At 42.5% G+C, this 20,020-nt stretch overlaps 1 protein-coding gene across 1 annotated transcript in view; it reads left to right on the forward strand.

Moving 5' to 3' along the window:
- Positions 1–16,718, forward strand: part of ngfrb (nerve growth factor receptor b) — a 28,729-nt gene extending 12,011 nt beyond the window's left edge. Inside the window, exons 4-6 of the mRNA XM_071901180.2 lie at positions 8,918–9,182; positions 11,193–11,353; positions 12,359–16,718. Of these exons, the coding sequence (XP_071757281.2) occupies positions 8,918–9,182; positions 11,193–11,353; positions 12,359–12,702 (770 nt within the window). The 3' untranslated portion in view covers positions 12,703–16,718. The remainder of the gene's footprint in view (positions 1–8,917; positions 9,183–11,192; positions 11,354–12,358) is intronic.
- Positions 16,719–20,020: the final 3,302 nt, after the last annotated feature.

Below are 20,020 nucleotides of genomic sequence, written 5' to 3' on the forward strand. Positions count from 1 at the left end.
GGAAAACAGTGTATCTAGTGGTTCCCTCATGGTGTACCAGCAGGCGTACAGTACACGCGTCATGTTAGTATCTTGTTTCAGGAAATATATAAAATTAAGGAAGCAAGATGCTTTCAAAATGCCATTTCATCGTGACTTTAAATGCTTTAAAGCCTTACATACATCAGTGAAAGTAGGTTGCTTAAGAGGAGCAGGGAAAATACCACAGCCATAGGGTTATTTGATAAGCAGAAGTGGACACATGTATTGATGTTTTTCCACCAATAGCCCTACTACTGCACAAAACATCATCCACTGAACGCTCCTGAGGATCACAGAGGGAGACGCTTTAATGCAGCTTGATTCCACTTATGATGCTACGTGGCCCGAGACAGAAGGAAAACAAGATGCTCGTGGAGGAAACAGGGACTCTATCCAAGATATAAGGTCTACAGAGGAGCCAGGACTCAAACAGTACACTTCACAATGAATCTGAATCCACTGTGTGTTTCCAGGCATGATGTCTCACAGACCCCTGTGTTTTGGGTTCATAATCATATGTTATTCCTCACTCTAACCCAATCATGTGCTCTTTATATCTAATGTAATCTTTTTACAAAAGCACACGCTTTATCAGTACTTACAAATCTGTAGCGCTGCCAGACGTCCGTATCCATTAGTGTGGTGGAGTGAGCCGGTGCAGCCCCGAAGGCTAAACGCAGCCCAAACACAGTTACCAGGGTGGAGGGAGAGAAGGGAAGACCTCTGCCTGCGTACGGACAAGTTGTAACTTGAGACATCGGAGACATAGTTTAACTTAAGGTGGAGGGACCAGAAAATCACCTCGACAATGCTGTAGGTTATCTTTTGAGGAAAAGCTGGATTTGTTGTTGTTACTGTTAGGATTCTGTTAGAGCTGAAAATTGTAAACGCTAGTTCACAATTCGTAACTTTTGCAATGGTGAGTTTTCCCTCGGAACGATTTGGCAGCCAGCGATGTGGATGTTAGCTCTGCTGATATCTGCGGTGAAAATCCAATTTCCTCCGACACTGCCAAAGGGATTAGTGTTTTATTTTCAGCCGTATGAGAAAAAACACGCTCTATTCATCTCTCTGTGATGCTCAAATATGCTAATACAAAACAGACTTTGTCAGGCTAGACCCTCAGAGTCGACTTGAGCGTCTGAAGGCAAGATGCTTATCTGAAGAAAGTGTGATATGACTTCCACTCTTCTGTGGGCCACCGAGCAAGGTCGGAGGTTAGGTAGGTCATGGGAGGCTCGTATGCGGAGGGGCCTTTGTGGGAAGGTAGGGCAGTGTGGGATTCCCCAGGGGATACGCACAGATCAACATGGCATAATCCCCTCAATCCCTTCAGGGGTCAGAACAACACCGGAGCAAGTGAAGTTGATTAATAAATAGCGGTCTTATTAACCTAGTCTCAAAGGAGCATCTAGTGTGTTGTCATAAATCGACCTAAACAAACTGATGGTACTGTAGGGGTTGGATATGATTAACCTCTGTTGCAGAAGGAGGGCTTTGCTTTACAAAGCAGAGGATGGGGCATGAAACTGCCGTGTAATATGGCTAATCACAGGATTGGTTACAGGGTGACACATGTTTAATGCCTGTGGAGCCTAGAGAGGGAGAGAAAGTGTGTGTGGGTGTGTGTACGTGTGCGCCACATGTTCTGGAAATTCATCATGGGAGCAGTCAGGCACGCTAACACACAGCGACAGGGCCTGCTTACACAGAGGCAAAATATGAATGAGCAGTGCTTAAGTTTGATAGAGCAATCGCTGCCTGTTTTTATCAGTCTGAGGCCCCTCAAGGCTAGTGGGAAAAAGAAGCCCCCTCTCTCCATGACCCGCGGTCTTTCCTGGGGATGGTGCCCAGGAGGGACTGCACATTTTTGGGCTGACCCGTCACCCGAAGCTGGGGTCTCTGGTCCAGAGGCTGCAGGGGCAACAGGTTGAGGTTCGCAGCAAAACAATCCAAATGCATTATGCATGCACAAGCACACACAGAGGAGAGGGAAGTTCATGGGTTTACTTGGGTATGGCTCACAAAACACACACGCAAACATGGGCTCACACACACACACACACACACACACACACACAGCAGAGACTGCAGTCAATGAGATGATTTATTGAACATTACAGATCTGAAGCTGGAAGGATGAAGGTCAGGTGGGTGGGGTAAAGACGAGAAGTGTGTGTGTGTGCGTGTGTGTGTGTGTGTGTGTGTGTGTGTGTGTGTGTGTTGGGGGGGGCATGGTGGTTAGGCCAAGTGCATTCGGTTATTGAATTGGTAGGTGAGTAGGAGGAAGGAGGGGCAGGAGCTGTTTCCTTCCTGTGTTTGGTTGACCTTAACGATTGACAGGCTGCCCTCCAGAAATCAGGAAGCGTAATCTGCTAACCAGCCCCATACACACACACACACACACACACACACACACACACACTCAGGAACGCAGCAGAAGTTCAACCAGTATAAAAGTAAGATAGAACGAGGGAGGATGAGAGGGCGAGAGAGGAAGAGAAAGAGTGAGGGAGAGGGGGTTTTGTCCGGGTTTGTGTCTACAAATTGGTACAATAAACCACGTGCATCTGACAGGAAAACACAGAGAGGGAGACATATGGGAAAACGATAAAGGGCAGATGCCATCGACATTCCTGATTCCCTGCGTCCAAAGCATTACCACATCAATAGCTGTGAAGAATCCCTAACCCCAGCCCCACAAAACAATTCACTCTCTTTGTATGCACAGTCACTCATTGTATGGCTATAGTTTGGTCTTATATCAGTTCTACTGACTTGGGCTCAATGGCCAGAATTGACCTTCTCTCCTTAACCCTTCGCTCCCCGCTCCACACAGTGTGAGCATTGTGACGATGAAGGAAGTTTTGAAGTCGTATGTCTCTCCCCTTGCGGGCAAACAAGAATCGTCCCCTTGTGGCGATGACTCCATCTCCTGAGGCCGCCCGCCATTCCTCTGGAATTTGCCCCTCGACATTCCAGGGGGAATTTTTGGAGGTGCTTTGGCATGGGTGAGCCATTCTGGTCCAAGGGTGACCACAACACTTGTGCTTTCGCTCGTGCCGTTCATTCACTGCCAAACGTTCTGCTCGGGGAGCCAAGGTTTTGTCCTCGTGAGGATTAATGTGTCGCAGAATTGTTACTGTGCCAAGCATGCCCCCCTTCTCAGTGATATTTATCTTCTAATCTGCCATAACTATCTAGAGCTGAATTACTGCATTGTTGCACTAGATGGAATTTCATGGAATTTTGTCTTATCAGCTCATTTGGTTTCACTATACTTTCTGTCATGATGAAAGCTGGTTTTGTAGTGTTTCCACTACTTGTATATTGTACAGTGCTGTAACAGATTGTAACATTTCAGGATTGAAAGTTGTGTCATTTTCCACTAAAATTGTAAAGGTGCCTGTGTGCAGTAATGTAAGTGCAAACTTTTAACCTTGGTTAAAAGCCTGTCAAAAGATTCAACAAAATATAATAAAATAAAATAGTACAGAGGAAGGAGAGAGAGACAGAGGAGAGAGATGGATTGAGAGATGCAGAAAAGAAAGAGATGGAGGAAGACTAAAAGAGCGGAGAGAGGGAACAGATGCTGAGAATGTGGCCTGGTCGATAAAAGCGATGGAGTTACTCCTCTGCACTCTCGGGTTTCTCTGGTTGACCTCTACGAGTGCTGATCACATTCTGCCGCAGAGCAGGCACACACGCACACACACACACACACACACACACACCATACATCTTCACAAACATGCATACACACACACAGGGGTGTGTTCAGTCTGCAGCACGTGGGCAGAAAAATGAGATGGGTCATGTAAGGTAGGAATAACACAAGAGGTCTCAAGGAGAAAGTGTGAGAAAGAGGGATGGGATGGTGAAAACAAAAGAAGACTAAATCATGAATGTCGACAGGGGATCAGAGAAACATTAAAAACAGCCGTTCCCGATAATCCCATCATCCCTTCCCTTCTGCTTGTTATAACAATATCATACACACTATAAAAATTTGCCTTCTGGTGGAGGCATTTCAGGTTTTGAGGGCAGGTCTTGGCAGCAGTTGCGGCAGCGCTCAAGTGTAACGACACGTAATAAAACACAACCAGTGTCGGAAGCCCCTCCTCTCCCCCCGTGTGTTTAAATCCAAAGTCAGGTTTAAAGTATACGGTGGAGTGTGTTGAAACAGCAGGAACACCTGTTGACAAGAGGCTGCAAGAGGTTGGAATGACGGGTTTAGGGTTAGCTCAGGTGTGGCTGCTGCAGAACCCCCCCCCCCACACACACACACACACACCTAATGCACAAAATTACACACACTCAAAGCATGCATATATACACCAGTCACACCACACACCACACACAGAGCAACATGTTTTTTCTGCATAATCACTCATCACGTTTACAAGCATAAGTGTGCAAGGATTTCCAGTAATGTGTTAGTCATTAACAGACGGAAGGAAATTTCCAGTAATTTCAGCAACAACCAAAGAACGCTCTACAGTAAATATATGTTATGTGGACGTGAGTGATAGCTGACTTCAAACCTGTTATTCTGACAGCTCCATGTCTTTCAGTTTTTATGATGATAATGACGTGCTATTTGCATGTTTTGACAAGGGGAACACCAGTGACATTTTTTTTCTCCAAGTTAGAAACAATGCCTCTAGGTTTCTACTCTTACAACTTTAAAATAATGGGAGAAAACACAGTAAGATTTGTACATGTGTCCCATTTGGTTGTTAGGGTTAGGGACATTATGGTATTATGGAAGACTTATTGAGTCGATTATTCAAATGTCAAGATATACAAGAAAGATATGATGGCTCTGTGGTTGAAACGTGGCGGGGAGAGAAGAGCAGGTCTTTGGTCCAGGTCTAGAAACCGAGAGCCGCCTCCCTGCTCAGTGGAAACAAGCTGAGCTCAGCAGGAGAAGGTCACTCCCTCTGAGACCGGACCGGGCCATGTGAGCAGTCGAGCTAGTGGTACAGTAGAGGCACTTAGGGTCCTGATTTAACTGTTAATCAGAGAGAGAGAGAGAGCAGAGTAATGACGCAGAGATATAGAAAAAAGAGATGGACAAAGAAAAGAAAGGGTGTAAGACAGAAACAGAAAGAATAGACAAAAATGACAGTCCATCTATCCATCATCAGTGGGGAGGAGGGAGAGTCCAAATGACCACAGGATTGATTGAGACAAAAGGAAATGCCTGATATGAGCGGGCAATGGTAAAACTGGGAGGAGAGAGGGATTGAAGGATAGAAAGAGGGGTTGGGGGGGGGAGGTAGCATTTGTGCTGGACAAAGAAGATCTCTGTCAATGAATGGTGTCTGGTATCCTTTCTAGTGTGGTAGAGGGATATAATGGGGGGGGGGGGTGGAGGGGGGCAAAAGGGGGGAGGGGTAGGGAGAGACAGAGGGAGGGGGGCTCGTAATGAGCAGGGTGGGGAGGAACTTGGATATTATTACATTAGAGGCAGGGAAATGTTGCTGTAAATTTCACAGATTTTCCGCATTTTCCGTTTCAGTTCTACGCAGAATGTTATAGTGAATCATCTGACGCTTGTCTGTGTTTATCTTGGGTTTCTCAGACTTTTTTCAGTTTCTTAGACACTGTAGTCAAACATATTAGCCCACAGGAAGATAATTATTAAAGATAGTTATATTCAAAAATGACTGTGACTCCAAGACAAGAATAATGTCAATCAATAAGAGAGTGAGAGTGTGAAGAGAGGGGAAGATGATGAGAAAGGGTGTCTGCGTGTGTAGGTGTGTATGTGTGTGTGTGTGTGTGTGTGTGTGTGTGTGTGTGTGTGTGTGTGTGTGTGTGCGTGTGTGTGGTCGGAGTTAACCATTTGCAGCTAAGTAGCGCTGTGCTGAGTGTGCTGGAAGCACCTGGAGGTCACTTGACAGGAGCACATGGCTCATTGAGCACAGCAGGAGGCGGCAGGCTTCACTGACCCGCCAGTCGGAGCAGGGAGCACAGCTTAGGATGGATGCCAGCAAATTAGCAGTCAGACAAACAGGCAGAACAGGGGTCATGCAAAGTGTTGGTTTGGGACAACCTTCAATCAAACGAACGGCTCAAAACAAGGCGGCAAACGCAAACAAGATGTGAATACTCATCACATAAATCACTGCAGACAAAACAAAGCAATATACCTGCACGCATGCCATTAAGGTGCTACAGTTAAGTAGATAATACTGCAGTGCAACATCTTTCCTCTCAGGGTGAAGGTAATACGACACCGACACCATCATCAGAGTATGGTTGGTAAAACGTTTAAAAAAAAAATCAATGCCTATGCAGTTTAAAGATTAAGAATTATGGACCTCCAGTATAATAACTTAATAAAGGATGTCCAGTAAATTGACATTGGTCACTCTGTCATAAAGTACTTACTGCATCCTCAAAAATCTTTCAGCTAAAAGCCCCGCAGCAGCTACTGTTACCCGTCTAAATAAGGCCTCGTTAAAAATGTTCCGCCTCATTAGTGAAAAATGGCTGCCTCTCACTCAGCAGCTCTCCTGAGGTATTTAGAGCCCTTGGAGCCCAACAGGATGATTTCCTGTTGATGATGTGAGTAACTGTAAGTAAATGACAGGCAGGGATAGGTTTCCACATCCGCGGCGAGGAGCGAACATGTCCGCTTGGCGTTAATGGTCAGGGAGAGTGGGTCGGACGAGATGGACAGCCTTGCTCTTACCCTTGTTAATGACTCACTGGGGAGTTTGGGAAATGACCAAGTGCTGCTGGATGTAGTGTGTGTGGTGCGTGTTCGCATGTGTGCCCGCTGTGTTCGCTGCATGAGAGATGTTCATGGTTTTCGTATGGCGGACAGAAGCAGAAGCAGTCTGCAGAAAGGCAAAGTCGGAGGAGTGTGTTTCAGCTTGGGGATGGATAGTCTGTTCAACCTAGTGCTACTGTAGCCATATTGAAATCTAGTGCGCTTTTACCCTCTCCCTCTGCCCTCGGGGTCCAACCATATCTTAGTGTCCAAGATCTCCCCATTGGCAGGGTATCAAGGCGTCCACAATATGTTTCTCCATCTGCTACTACTGATGGAGGGAGCAATCTCAGGTTTGGAGGAGCGAGTTTGTTACTGGAGGGTTGCCATATTAAAAGGATTTGATTTGATACATAGACCAAATACATAATCGAAAACAATTCATGTATATTTGACCCCAGAAGATAGCACAAGAAAGTGTTACTTAAAACTCTTATTTCCATAGTTCTCAGCAGCCTTGTCTTTTGGAAGACAAAATAACAGCAGCTTGACATACAACACAAAACATAATAAAAACACAATCAGAAGAAATACATGGCACTAGTCAAACCATCTTAATACTAGCCACTTCTCAAATTGTCCCGGTACTTTGAGTTCATTTTTAAACATCACTTTGGTAGCACATTGGACATGAGCTGCAGAGCTGCAGAACTTTTCACAGTGGGGATTATGCAGGACTTTGTTCAGCTGAGTCTGACAGGGAGTATTCTGGATTGTGAAAACTCCTCAAAGTCAAGCATCTGATATCTGATGTTATTTTGCATGGTTTGCATTCTATTTTTCAGTTTCTTCAATGTGCCACTACCAAGTTGAACTAGCGTAATCATACTGGTACTGAATGATAGCTTGCACCATTAGTTTCTTGGTTTGCTCTCTGATAAAACACCATTAATATGACAAACTTTAGACCTGCTGGTTAAATATGACTTAACCCAGTTCAACGTGACTTCATTAAAATCTATGTATTTCAGCTCAGTCATTCATATCTCATGGTTTACAGTATCAAAAGGTTTTTGCAGATTTAACATTACCATACCAGTACAGCACCCTGTCTCACACTATTTTGCTGTAGTGTACTAAGTATATAAGATACTGTATGTGTCACTGGAGAGTATCTTGTTCTGAAACCAGACTGAAATTCATACAGTGGCCTATGTTCTCTCAAGTACCTTTCTACTTGGTCATGAATTATATTGACTATAATTTCACTGTACTGTAATTGATTTGTGTCTCATTCTTGTCCAAGTTTGTTTGGCACCAAACAAAAAATGTTATATTTACTTGAATCAATTTGAGCTACAAAAATAATATGAGACATTTGTACACTGGCATTTATTTTAGACTTTTCCTTTAATATTAATGACAACCAAGACAAATTAAGGTAAATTCTATTAAATTTCACTGGAAAAGAACAGTTGATTCCATCCAGCTGAGTGGATGGGGAGATTGCACAATCCTGCAACCTCAAGCACGTACTCTAACTCATCAGACTGGAAAGATGTGTTATGTGTTCTTTCATTCGTATGAAGTTTGTTCTCTCCAAGAAAACTTGGGAAGGACACAAGTGCACACAGGTTAATTAGGCACAGGTGTGTCAGTTCGACTGCCGGCTCTTTTCTACTCCCAACCAATGCTCCACCCCCGCCCTCCTTACCACACAGATCACTGACTGTATTATGGGCTGTAACTATTCAAACCTGGGCATGTGATTGCACAGTCCTGTTTAAGATATGACAGTAAACTGTGAATGGGATTTTAAATGACACACAAGGAAGAAGTGAGTATTATCAGCCAAAAAGAATAGGAGAGTTACAGCAATTTAAGAAATTTGACCTCATGGTGGTAAGGTTGCAGGGTGTTATAGTGGTTAGAGAGACCATCCCAAAATTGAAAGGTCACAGGTTCAATCCCATCAACAGCCAATATGCCCATAAAAAACTGCATGTTCTATAGCAAGACACTGAACCCTACTCCCTCATAATAAGTTACTCTGGATAACAGCATCAGTTTAATGTCTAAAATGTAAATTAATGTCATTGCAATATTGCTTTATTGTCTTATATTCATAAAACTCACACAGAATTTCTCTCCTTGCCATTTTCTCCTTCGCAGTTCTGAATCCTCCCTCAGAGGTGTTTCCCTCTCCCTTCCCAGGGATGCCTTCCATCCCCTACGACGAATTCCCACCGGACGCCCCACCGGACGCCCCGCCGGACGGCACCACGGACGGCCCCACCGACAGCACCAGCACCACCACGACCGACGGTGACTCCCCCAAGCTGATCTACCAGGGTCTGAACGATAAACTCATCCCCATCTACTGCTCCATCCTGGCGGCTGTGGTGGTCGGCCTCGTGGCCTTCATCATCTTCAAGAGGTGAGGAAGGAAAAGAGGTGGAGCTGGACTAAACTATAAAACTAAACTAAACCAACTAAACTAGGGATGTGTGGAAGTGGACGGGATGAGATTTTGAAAGCACATAGCCATTATTATAATGAGTTATACAGTATAAGGTATTTTTTGATAGCTTTAGAAAAAATAATGATCTTGTTGTCTGGAGGATTATGTGTAAATCCATTTAGCCATGTATTTCTACAGCTAGGTCTGGTACAAGAATAAGGAAATTGGATTTTCTTTGCCAAATTAGATACAGTGGGATAATAAGTGTGGTACAAAAAAAAGAAAAGTGAAATTCAACAGCTGAGGTCAAGTAACAAGGGATTTGAAAAACATTACAAATTTATATGAGCAAGCAAATCCAATCTGATTTTGAATTTCAGCTGTTTCATATTTAATGAAATCATCTGTCACTTTTCTGGGTGAGAGCGCAGCCTTGCCCCGTTGTCCTGGGGATTGTAATATTGCCTCAATTTGCCTGTTTTCCCTCTTTTCATACATTTGAAGTCCGTGCTCCTCTAAACGCTTACACACACTTCCCACTGTTTGTTACTTTAATATTGAATGCGTGTTTATCCAACTCTGCTGTACTGCTAGGCCAGTGTTGCAGCTCAATTCATTCAAATACACGGGCTTCAAAACAGATCAGAACACAGTTGGGCAAACATTCAAGCTGACAAGCAGCCTTTTAAATATTCAGCCACATAACTTCCTCATTGAATAGCATTACTTTGACCCACTTTACCGTATGAAGAGAGTTTAGAGGTATGCCTGTCACTACTCTAATTATTTGAATAGAAAAATCCTAAGGATGTATTGGCAAAAACTTGCAAAGAAACAAACAAACAAAAAAAAACCAAGCCAAGACTTTACCTTAGTACTTTACTTTACTTTACTTTACTCAGTTATCCCATATTTCTATTAATGGCAACATGGCTAATGTTCAGTAAAAGTCTTCGTCAGGGCCTTGATTTTATTGTGACTATAATTCTTGGCAGAGCACCCAGCCAGAACAATATATGAAGAGACGCACCTACCATGTATTCTTTACTAATCCTAAGGATGTATTTCAAAATCTTGGTTGTTTTTAAAAAACTCTGGGTGTGGGCAAGAAGCTAAAAGGTCGAAAGTTGAAGTCCTCACACAGGTTTTATTCATTTGTTTTGCTGCACTACAAAGGCGGGCTGCGCTGAAAGTTAAACTTATAAACCAAGGTTGAATGGATGTTTTGTCTGCTCGGTTAAAAGTTGCTACGGACAACTTTTTGCCATCTATTGACATCCAAACTGGCAGATATGAAATAGAAGACAGATTGGTTCTAGATTGAATTACTTTAAAGACATCGGGTGCAGATTGCAATCAGCTCTGTGGATTAGGAAGTGACTGCTGAGAGTTTTTTGCCAGCTACCAAAGAAAGGTGTGGGTTTCCAGTCTGTGCAAACACGCATCCGCTAACCTGTGATGTGATACTCGGATCACAGACCCTGATCGATCAGATGTGATCATTTGGTTTTTGGATTTGGAGTTTTGAACTTGTATATTGTCTTACACCCTTGTGAATACATTCTATATAAGTAAGATTGGTACTGCCCCATAGCACAAAATAACCATCAGCAGAGGTTTGATAGCTTGGTTGATCAATACCAATGACTCACTGAATACTTTGCCAGCTGCTGAGATTTCTGGCTTTCAGAACTCACTTTCCGTCTTTCTGTGCCAGACGTGTGTAGGTGGAGATTAACTCTGTCAATGTTGCTGCAATTCCTACTGGTCTCTAATACAGGTTGATAAAAGTCATAATGTCCCTTAGTTAAATACTTACGCAGAATTATCGTGTATGCAATATTTTTCCATAATAGGCAGGCTGATACATTTGGATAAAGCCATTGTTAAGTGTTTCCTAATGTTTTCATCCAACTTAATGGTCATCGTTGGTACTCAAGATGTCCCACTCTTTGCCTAATTGACAAATAGGGGTGTTCATTGCAGGTGGAACAGCTGTAAGCAGAATAAGCAAGGAGCCAACAACTGCACCGCCAACCAGAACCAGACACCATCACCCGAGGGAGAGAAGCTGCACAGCGACAGTGGCATTTCTGTGGACAGCCAAAGCCTGCAGGAGCAACAGGGCCAGACTCAGGCACAGACAGGTAACACTAACACACACTACACACATTAACACACTCACACACACACACACACACACACACACACACACACACATACACAATAACAGGGCAATGGTGTGTCTTACTGTAATGCAGCAGAAGCCACTCCCTCAATGCCAAGAAATACAGTGTTATGCACCACGTCAGTTGTATCATCATAGACTTAAACAGTTATTGAGGCGTGTTATTGTCACGCCAAAACACAAAAGAAAGGCTCTAGAAAGGCTCAGTGGTTGCTCAAAAGGGGGAATTGAAACTGAATTCCTCTCTTAATTTATTAGAGTTTAGATTTTGGTCTAAACCAAGGTCTGAGGCTACCACAAACAAGTGTGATGGATAGCTAACCTGATTTTTGGGTTGCTGTGTACACATTAGCAGCACCCTGAAGAGTCCCACCGTGTCGGCTGAAAGGAAAGAATTTCCCCTCAGGAATGAGCCGTCTGGTGGCTTCGTCAACTCCACTTTGCATACGACCTCTCAAGCCTACTGTAGCAAATCAGCAAGCAAGGGTAACAACTCTGACAGCGCTACAACGTGTGTTTTCTGGCAGCGCTCGCTCCTGGCGGTTTGGAGTCCTGCCCTGACAAACCAGTTTGAGAGAATTTAGGACTTTTAAAACCACATGCTTGGCCCAGCTAGTGGCAAGGAAAAGAAAACATAATGTCAAACTGTATGAGGAGGAATTAGTTGTCAGACAGAACATACATGCCTCATACAGTACTGAGTTTCTGTAGGTGGCGCTCTTTTCTTTGTCTATTCAGCCATGGTGGCTATCGCTGCTCATGCTAACCTAATCCTTTAATTGAATAAAGTCAGTCAGTGGTGGATGATTCATGGTCCTCACCTTTTGTCAAAAATAAATATAATTACTCCAAGATTAAATTGAGAAGCTGGCATTTTTTCAGTATTTTGTCAAGCCTTAAATCAACAAATGAATAAGATGAGATGAACATTTTTTTTACATCTTTTTTTTTTTCCCCCCTGCAGTCGTCACCATGGACGAAGAGCCTTGTCTGCTCCTCCCTCTCCACACCAGAGAGGAGGTAGAGAAGCTGCTGTACCGGGGCTGCGACGGAGACGACCCCAGCCACATGGAGGACAGCGACTGGTGCAACCTGGCGGGCCTGCTGGGGTACGAGGAGGAGCGGATCGCCACCTTCCGGCAGGAGGAGCATCCCGTCTGCGCGCTGCTGTCCGACTGGGCGAGCCAGGACTGCGCCAGCATGGACACGCTGTGCACGGCGCTGCGCAAGATCAACCGAGACGACATCGCCCAGAGCCTGGTGCTCAGCCTCGGCGCTGCCAAGCCCACCGCCACATCCGTCGTGTGATTTAGGCTTTAACGATGAGGGAGCCTCTAGACCCTTAACTTTAAAATATTCTTTAATTGCCTCACTCCAGATAATTCATGTTAGAACCGCTTGATTCATTAAGCTATTCCCTCATGAAGCCAGCAATTCCACTGATGATCAAATACACTGATTCCAATCGAATCATTTGATCTTTAAGCAAGGGATAATACTAGGACATGTCAGAAATTAGACAAAGCCAATGACTATCAGCTCATCTAATCAGATCAATGCCAAAACCCTTCTCTCAAGATTGTAACTATCAGGATGTGATCATAATCATCGGTTTCCATATTTCAAAATTCACACCATGACAAAAGACAATATCTCTACCAACTCCACCCCTTCAGGTCTAAAATGGCCGTATAATCATTCCATTGTGAGCCTGGATATTCGCCTGTCTTTCCAACATGCCCACACACACACACACACACACACACACCACTCTCTGACTCGCACAGTATGAACCCTGAAGTAGCAATGGGATAAAAAAAAAACTGACTGGGAGTGTGTTCTGTTTCAACCGAATTTACAGTGGATCCCTGGCTCTTTTATTCTGACACCTTGTTTCTTTGCTTCACCATTCCTCAAGTCTCAAAACATGCATAGTGTTGCTCTTACTTACAGTGTAGCATTCATAAACCAGTGTTGTATCTCTACATTTTACTTTTCTGATCTATGCTACCAAAGAAACGTCAACTTCTCAAGACAATTACCTGAGGAGGGGCATTATTTACATGCCATATTATTATAAGACTTTTTTGAAGTTGACAAATGGCTTGTGCCTGCTACTACAACTACCGGATGTGATCTTACTCTGAACCTGGACCCGGATCTTTACAAACATGACTGCCTGAGCAAGGATGTTTGAACCTGTTCTCCTTCAGCGAAATTTGAACTTAAATCCAGCTGTTTGCCATTATTTTAAACAATTCCTTATAGTACATTTAAGACTTTAAGCTGATGAATGGGGGGTTCAGTGTTTTGCTCAACAACAATGTGACAGGACACTTGGCTATTGATGAACACGCATTAGCTGTTGCAGGGATTTAACCTCAAGTCCAGCTGTTCAACATTGTCTTAAATGATTCCTGCAGACTTTTCCTTTTTCCGACAAGTGCTATATAAGAACTGCTGGCTGGACTTTGCCAGCTAGGTGGTCTGTGGGGCAAATCACCGACTGAGGCAACATGACTCCATCCTATGTGCTCAGGCCTATCTGCATAACACAGGAGCTCCCACACAGGCCCTTTACACTGACCCAGATAGCAAAGGACATGGAATTCAAAACTCACCCAGTAACAAACAACGTACCTGTACATAGGCAGACAAGTGCACATGTATACACACATACATGCACACACACACACACACAGAGGTATGTAACCATGCATGTATGTACTGTACACAGGTATACACACGCACATCAGTATGCATTAACACTCTCTTGTTCATACTAGGAGAAATTTGACTCAAGGAATATCCTGCCATATATCGAGCACTCTTATGAGGGACCATATACTGTTTAATCTCATGGTTAATAGCCAATGTAAAGGTAACTGTGTGTCTTTCAGAAATGTTGAAATCTATGTCAAACATCATATGATTTGCGATGTGTGTTATGGATGGTGAAATGCTACCTTAACAGTAAACGAAACAGCATGTAGAAACTAACAACTCATACTCAACCAGTGCACAAATACCGTGTCAAAATGCACATGGACATACAGTTGAACAGAATGGTCAGGATGCAAAACAAAAATCCAGGGTTTTCTATCTTTTTTGCTTCATTTCTCAGGGTATCTTGAGTGACTGTGTTACTACATTACTTTACATCGTGCCCTCTTAATTAATTGAAGCGCGAACAATCGTGATAATTGAGGAATCTTGTCTTCGAGAGCGCGTGTTTATCCAAAGCGGTGATTCTTGCGACTGACAATCCTTCAAACAGGTGAATGAGAGAGGGAAGCAGGTCAGAGAAAAAGTAAAGGGTGTCTAGTTTCCTCATTGTTCGCAACAATGACCTCTGAATAAAAGGCAAGTCGTTGGAGACATAAGTCAAGGGATGTGGGATGAATTCAGACCAAGGGAAAGAGGAAAAGAGCACATCTGAAATTCAAAGGTTCGGCTTACTCAAATGTTAAAGTGATACTTAAAACTCGTTTAAGCAAAAGCATGCATTCCCCTATTCATTGCTAAACGTGCTTTGTTACATTGTCTTGTGTTGCACATATTTGGGTTAAATTGTCAAAGCATGTTTGTTCAACATTATTATTATGATAGCATTATTATATCACGCCATCTAAAGAAAAGGACCACATTTCCCCCCTAGCACTCATTCACATTTTACATTATTCCTTTTTTTTTCACAATGTCTGCTTCATGGGAAAACATTTGAAGGAGGAAATATTTTTTTATGTTGAACTAACTACAGTATGTCACCAAGTCTATCTGGTACTGTTGAGTACAGTCTGTACATTGTTATTAACCACTAGCCTGCTGTGATTTGTGCAGTAGTGTTACTATGAATGAAGGTATTCTCACTCTACTCTTTAAGGGTTGATATTTTTATTTCCTCATAACAATTGTAAACGGTATTATTCTTTGTCTCTTTTTGTCCTGCTAAGTTAGATTGTAGCATTTAAGTATGTAAGTAATGTATCTATTCTGCATCACAAGTGCCTGGGAACTACTTCAGGTGTCCGCTGATGATGTTTATTTTTGTTTTTAGTTGGGTTTTTTTAAAGTATGTCTTCTGTAGTTGTTTTTGTATTATTTGTTAATAATTTGTCATTTTATAGTTGTGATTTTAGTTAAAGCCTGGAAGGCTTACTGTACAAAATCTATGTGAATGGGACTTTCTTACAATATAAATGCTGCCCCGGTTTAAAAAAGGTTAGGAGGGTAAATGGAAGGGAGGTGCCTTGCTGAGGTACTTGGTGCAATTAACAAATTATTCACAATAGTGTCAGGTGTACTGATAGATGTGGGCCATTTAGAAGGTGGGACATGCACAGGGAATCGCCTTTAAGACGACTCAGAACTGGGAAGGCTCTCATCTTTATCCAGTCTTGAACTGAAGGAGATCAGTGTTGCAGGGTCAAGACTTGGAAGTGACATCCAAGTTCTGAGTTGTCTTGAATAAATGGAAAATTGCACCAGCGAGATGTTATGTCACTAACCTGTGAGGGAAAGCTCTTTGGGTTGGACCTGATGAACTACTGTGACTACAAACAGAAACGATCTAAATGTCCAAATTTGCATCTCCTCTGGATTTGACACATCGGGCTTCATCTCCATTTTGCTTCTTGATACTAAGATATTTTGGTTTAATGGATGTGTTCAATATTAGCCATCACCATATAATGACCTTTCCTCAACCTGAACATATTGTTATATGTTACCTGGGCCAAAGTGAAACTCTCTCCAACTGCTAAGCCCCTTGTTTATTGTAATGTAGACAAAGCTATCCTCAGAGTTAGTCTCCCTGACAGAAACTGTGACTGAAAACAGAGGTTTTTCCTTGGACAGTATTTGCTTAGTGTGATAGAGATCAGAGATTTAGTAAAGCTGACAAGACATTGACTAACTTGTAGAGTAAACCCAATTGAAGGTGACTTCAATGTCCTGACATTGCACTTGAAAGTAACCAAGTACAGTAATCATACAAGGAGGAGAAGGGGGGTCTGAGGGAAAATTGGAGGACGAGGATGGAAAACACTGTGTATATCATACAGCCCTGGTAATGTAGCTCATAGTGACAAGACTGACTGTGCACCAGGACTGAACTGTACAGAGCTGAGAAATACTGAATGTTCCTTGTATTTACTAATACATATACTGTATTATACTTAATGTGAATTTGCAAAATTCCTACATCAGATAAGCAGCAAAATCAATAAGATAAATAAAGCTCTTCAATCCACTCATCCTCTGTATGGTATGTATTGATCACACGCCCATACTGATGTACACACAGAAACGCACTTAAAGTGATGTTGAAGTTTGGTAGTACCAAGTTTAGCTTACTGGCCATGATGTAACCACCAATTCTCTATTCACTGCCATTGTATGCCACTGAAAAAAGGTTAAAAAAAAAAAAAGTGAGAGACTTTTATATATTGGCAGAATCTGCTTTGTCAAAGTCCTGTCTCCTACTTTTTTTTCCACCTATTTACAATTATTGGTAAACTTATTATTTTCTTCGTTCCATTGGCATACATTTTCTCTGATGTTACACTTGCTGAAATTGAAAGGTTTAATAAACATAAAGAAAGCGATTCACTTAACCACAATTGATCAGCAGGACTAGTTTTTTTATATATTGTCAGAATCTGCTTTGTTCGTGTTAGTTTATGTGCTAGAAGTGTGATTTTGAGACCTGTTCCTCCATACAATTCTCTAATCGCCTCTACCAGAGCAACAGATAACAGAGAATCACAGATTTTTATATCATGGCCAGCAAGCTACACAACCCAAGGTACTACCAAAGTTCAACATGACTTGTTTGTAAACTTGCATACACAGGAACATGCACATAAACACTCAACCTTACACACACAAACACACACACACACACTGTTAACTGTGGTTTGATCTTGAAACAGCCCTGGATTCTTAGGCATTTTGTCCTTGGGATGAAGAAGGTCTGGGCATTTTCCTGCAAAGCTACTGAAGTCCTTCTGACATGCAACCCAAGCCAAATGAGACAGACTGATTACTGGAGGCTGCAAAAGTTGGAGCGCAGGGAGGAGTGGAAGACCAAAGGGGGGCTGGAAGGGGGGAAAGTGATGGACTAGTTCCCCCCTGGCTGCATGAATTATGGCATTGCATATGGCTAGTGTGTGATAATGGCAACACAGTACTATCATAACAGAGACAAACGACCTGTCAACACAATTAGACCTATTCTGCTGAGTGATATGACTAGGTAATGATGCGTGAAACGACACATGCTAGCACATTGGCCCCCACTGGTTTCACATTTTTATGGTGCTTTGGGCTTAAGTGAGTTGTAATACTATAGGTGTGAACATATTCAGTTGTGGGTTATTATCCCTTATGGTGAAATGACAGTGAAAAGTTATGGTAAGTTTAGTTTTTTTAACTAAAAGGGTAAATCAGGATATTTTAGATTGACATACTGTATTTGTGCCACTGATGAAAACCACCCAACCTGTGCAAAATTACCCTGCTACAGGCAAGACGAACTTTCTGGGAAAACCTGCATTCCCTAACTTCACAATAATTCATTTTTATCAGCTCTGCTCTTCTACATTCCCAATTCTATCACTCTTGATCTGGGGTTGGCAAAGTGCTTGACCTGCATACTTCCTCGCTCCAGCCTCACCTGTTCTCAGCTTATTCTGATCAGAAGTGGCGTCAACTGGCCTCCCAGCTCTGAGCCGGTCCTAAAACCCTATCAGGTTCTGAGTTCCCCATGGTTCAAATGGAAAACACATTCCCCCCACTAACTGCTCCTAACCTCCAGTGCGTCGTTAGGGAGGAATGTTTGATGTGTGAAGGGAACCATGTGTACAGGAGTGACATGTGGTGGTGAAAGAGGATAGGGCATGTAAGGTTCGCTGACCGTTTGGTTTTTTGGCTTCGAGTTGAAGAGACTCTCGTCTTCGCTGAGCCACTGTGGTCGTAAACTCTGTCGGGCTTAAGTGTTTTGTTTACAGGGAGTTCACATCGTCTCCAACACTGAAACAAAACCTACCAAACTGTCAAACTGGATGCACTATATTTAGAGATATTGAATGATGATTAAAGTCAATTGTGACCAGGTTTACGACATGTTACGCTCAATTTACTGACTCAGCTTCACTCAGTGTGGTCTCAGAATAACATGTTTATTTACTCTACAAATCACCACTCGGGTAAAGTGAGAAAGTGGAAACAGTGGACTCCCTCAGGAATATCCAGAAATGTGAGGTTATGCCATGAAAAGACCTTTCCACAGGTCCAGTACCAAATAAATCTCTGGAGGTCCATCCTTCAGAGATGAGTTAACATAATGACACCAAGGCTCATTCACTCTAAAGGCCTCGTTTCTGCAGGTTGGTGTTTAATTAGACACCATGGAGGTAATTCAACCCCCCATTCAGCCCTTACAACAGCAGATCTTAGATGCTAAACAATTCAAAGCTGTGCAGTTTTTCTGCTGATCCAGAAATAGTGGGAAATGATGCAAGAACTTTTCCCCATGGTAAAGAATGACACAGCTGAAAAGTCAAATTCTATGTGATTTCTAAATTTATGCATCATACTTGTCTGATAACCAGATTTAAAAACTTGTTAAAGGACATTTCATATACTTTTGAGTTTGCTGTTTGACTGCCTATGCACAGTAGGTTTTCAAAAGTATGTTGACACATTTTTAAACTCCATTTCAAACCATGAAAATGAAAAATAGACAGTTTTACTTTATGATAATGTCACTCTATGATCTACTATGATAATGACCACTATAATAACACAACTTTTAGTGTTCCTTTGGATACAGCACAATAATGTCAAAACAGATACTTCAAAGCTCAAGGCAGGTATTAGACTTCTGAAGATAGATAAAAGTCTGTTATTCTACTGTTAAAATTATGATAAATATAATTTATCACACACTATGTCTTAACTTTTAGTGTTGGTACTCACAATTAATTATTTTTGCATTGCTGAGAAGTTGTACAAATGTGTCAGAATATAATTTACATGACATAAATCCCAGCCTTTAAAGTTTGACCAATTTAATAGATCTTGTAGAACTACATTTAGGCTCAAATCCAGTCCCAGCATTGCCTAGACAAGAGAACAGCCTAAAACACTTCTCCCAATCTTCTAACCTCCATGCCTTCTGCACTTCATACCATGCAAGTCAGCACAGTGTTCTTTAAAACGGCAATCATTTAGATGAGGTGAAAGGTCAAAAGCGTCTTCGTCTTTTACGACCAGGGGAAGAACATCTCTCTGAGGATCACAGTCGACTCTCATCATGATGTACGACAGCGTGTAGCAAGTCCACAGATCATTCCAGATGAGCGCACACGTGTTCTCTTTGGTCACGGTGGACTGTAATAGGAGATCAAACAGAGGGGCCGCCTTTGAAAGTAGCAAAATGGTGTTTAAGGGCAGGACAGTAGGGAAGAAGTGACTGATCTCCTCTGAAGTCAAAGGTCAGTGTCTGACAAGGTAATAGTATGATGGAGCAGATTTTTTCTGTTCTTCAAACACAAATAGGCATGAATTTGTAGGTCAGTTTGAATTTGCAAGTCAGGTTGCATACAGTACATTAGAGGATGTA

Source organism: Centroberyx gerrardi, chromosome 20 (assembly GCF_048128805.1).
Source record: "Centroberyx gerrardi isolate f3 chromosome 20, fCenGer3.hap1.cur.20231027, whole genome shotgun sequence".
Classification (NCBI taxonomy): domain Eukaryota; kingdom Metazoa; phylum Chordata; class Actinopteri; order Beryciformes; family Berycidae; genus Centroberyx; species Centroberyx gerrardi.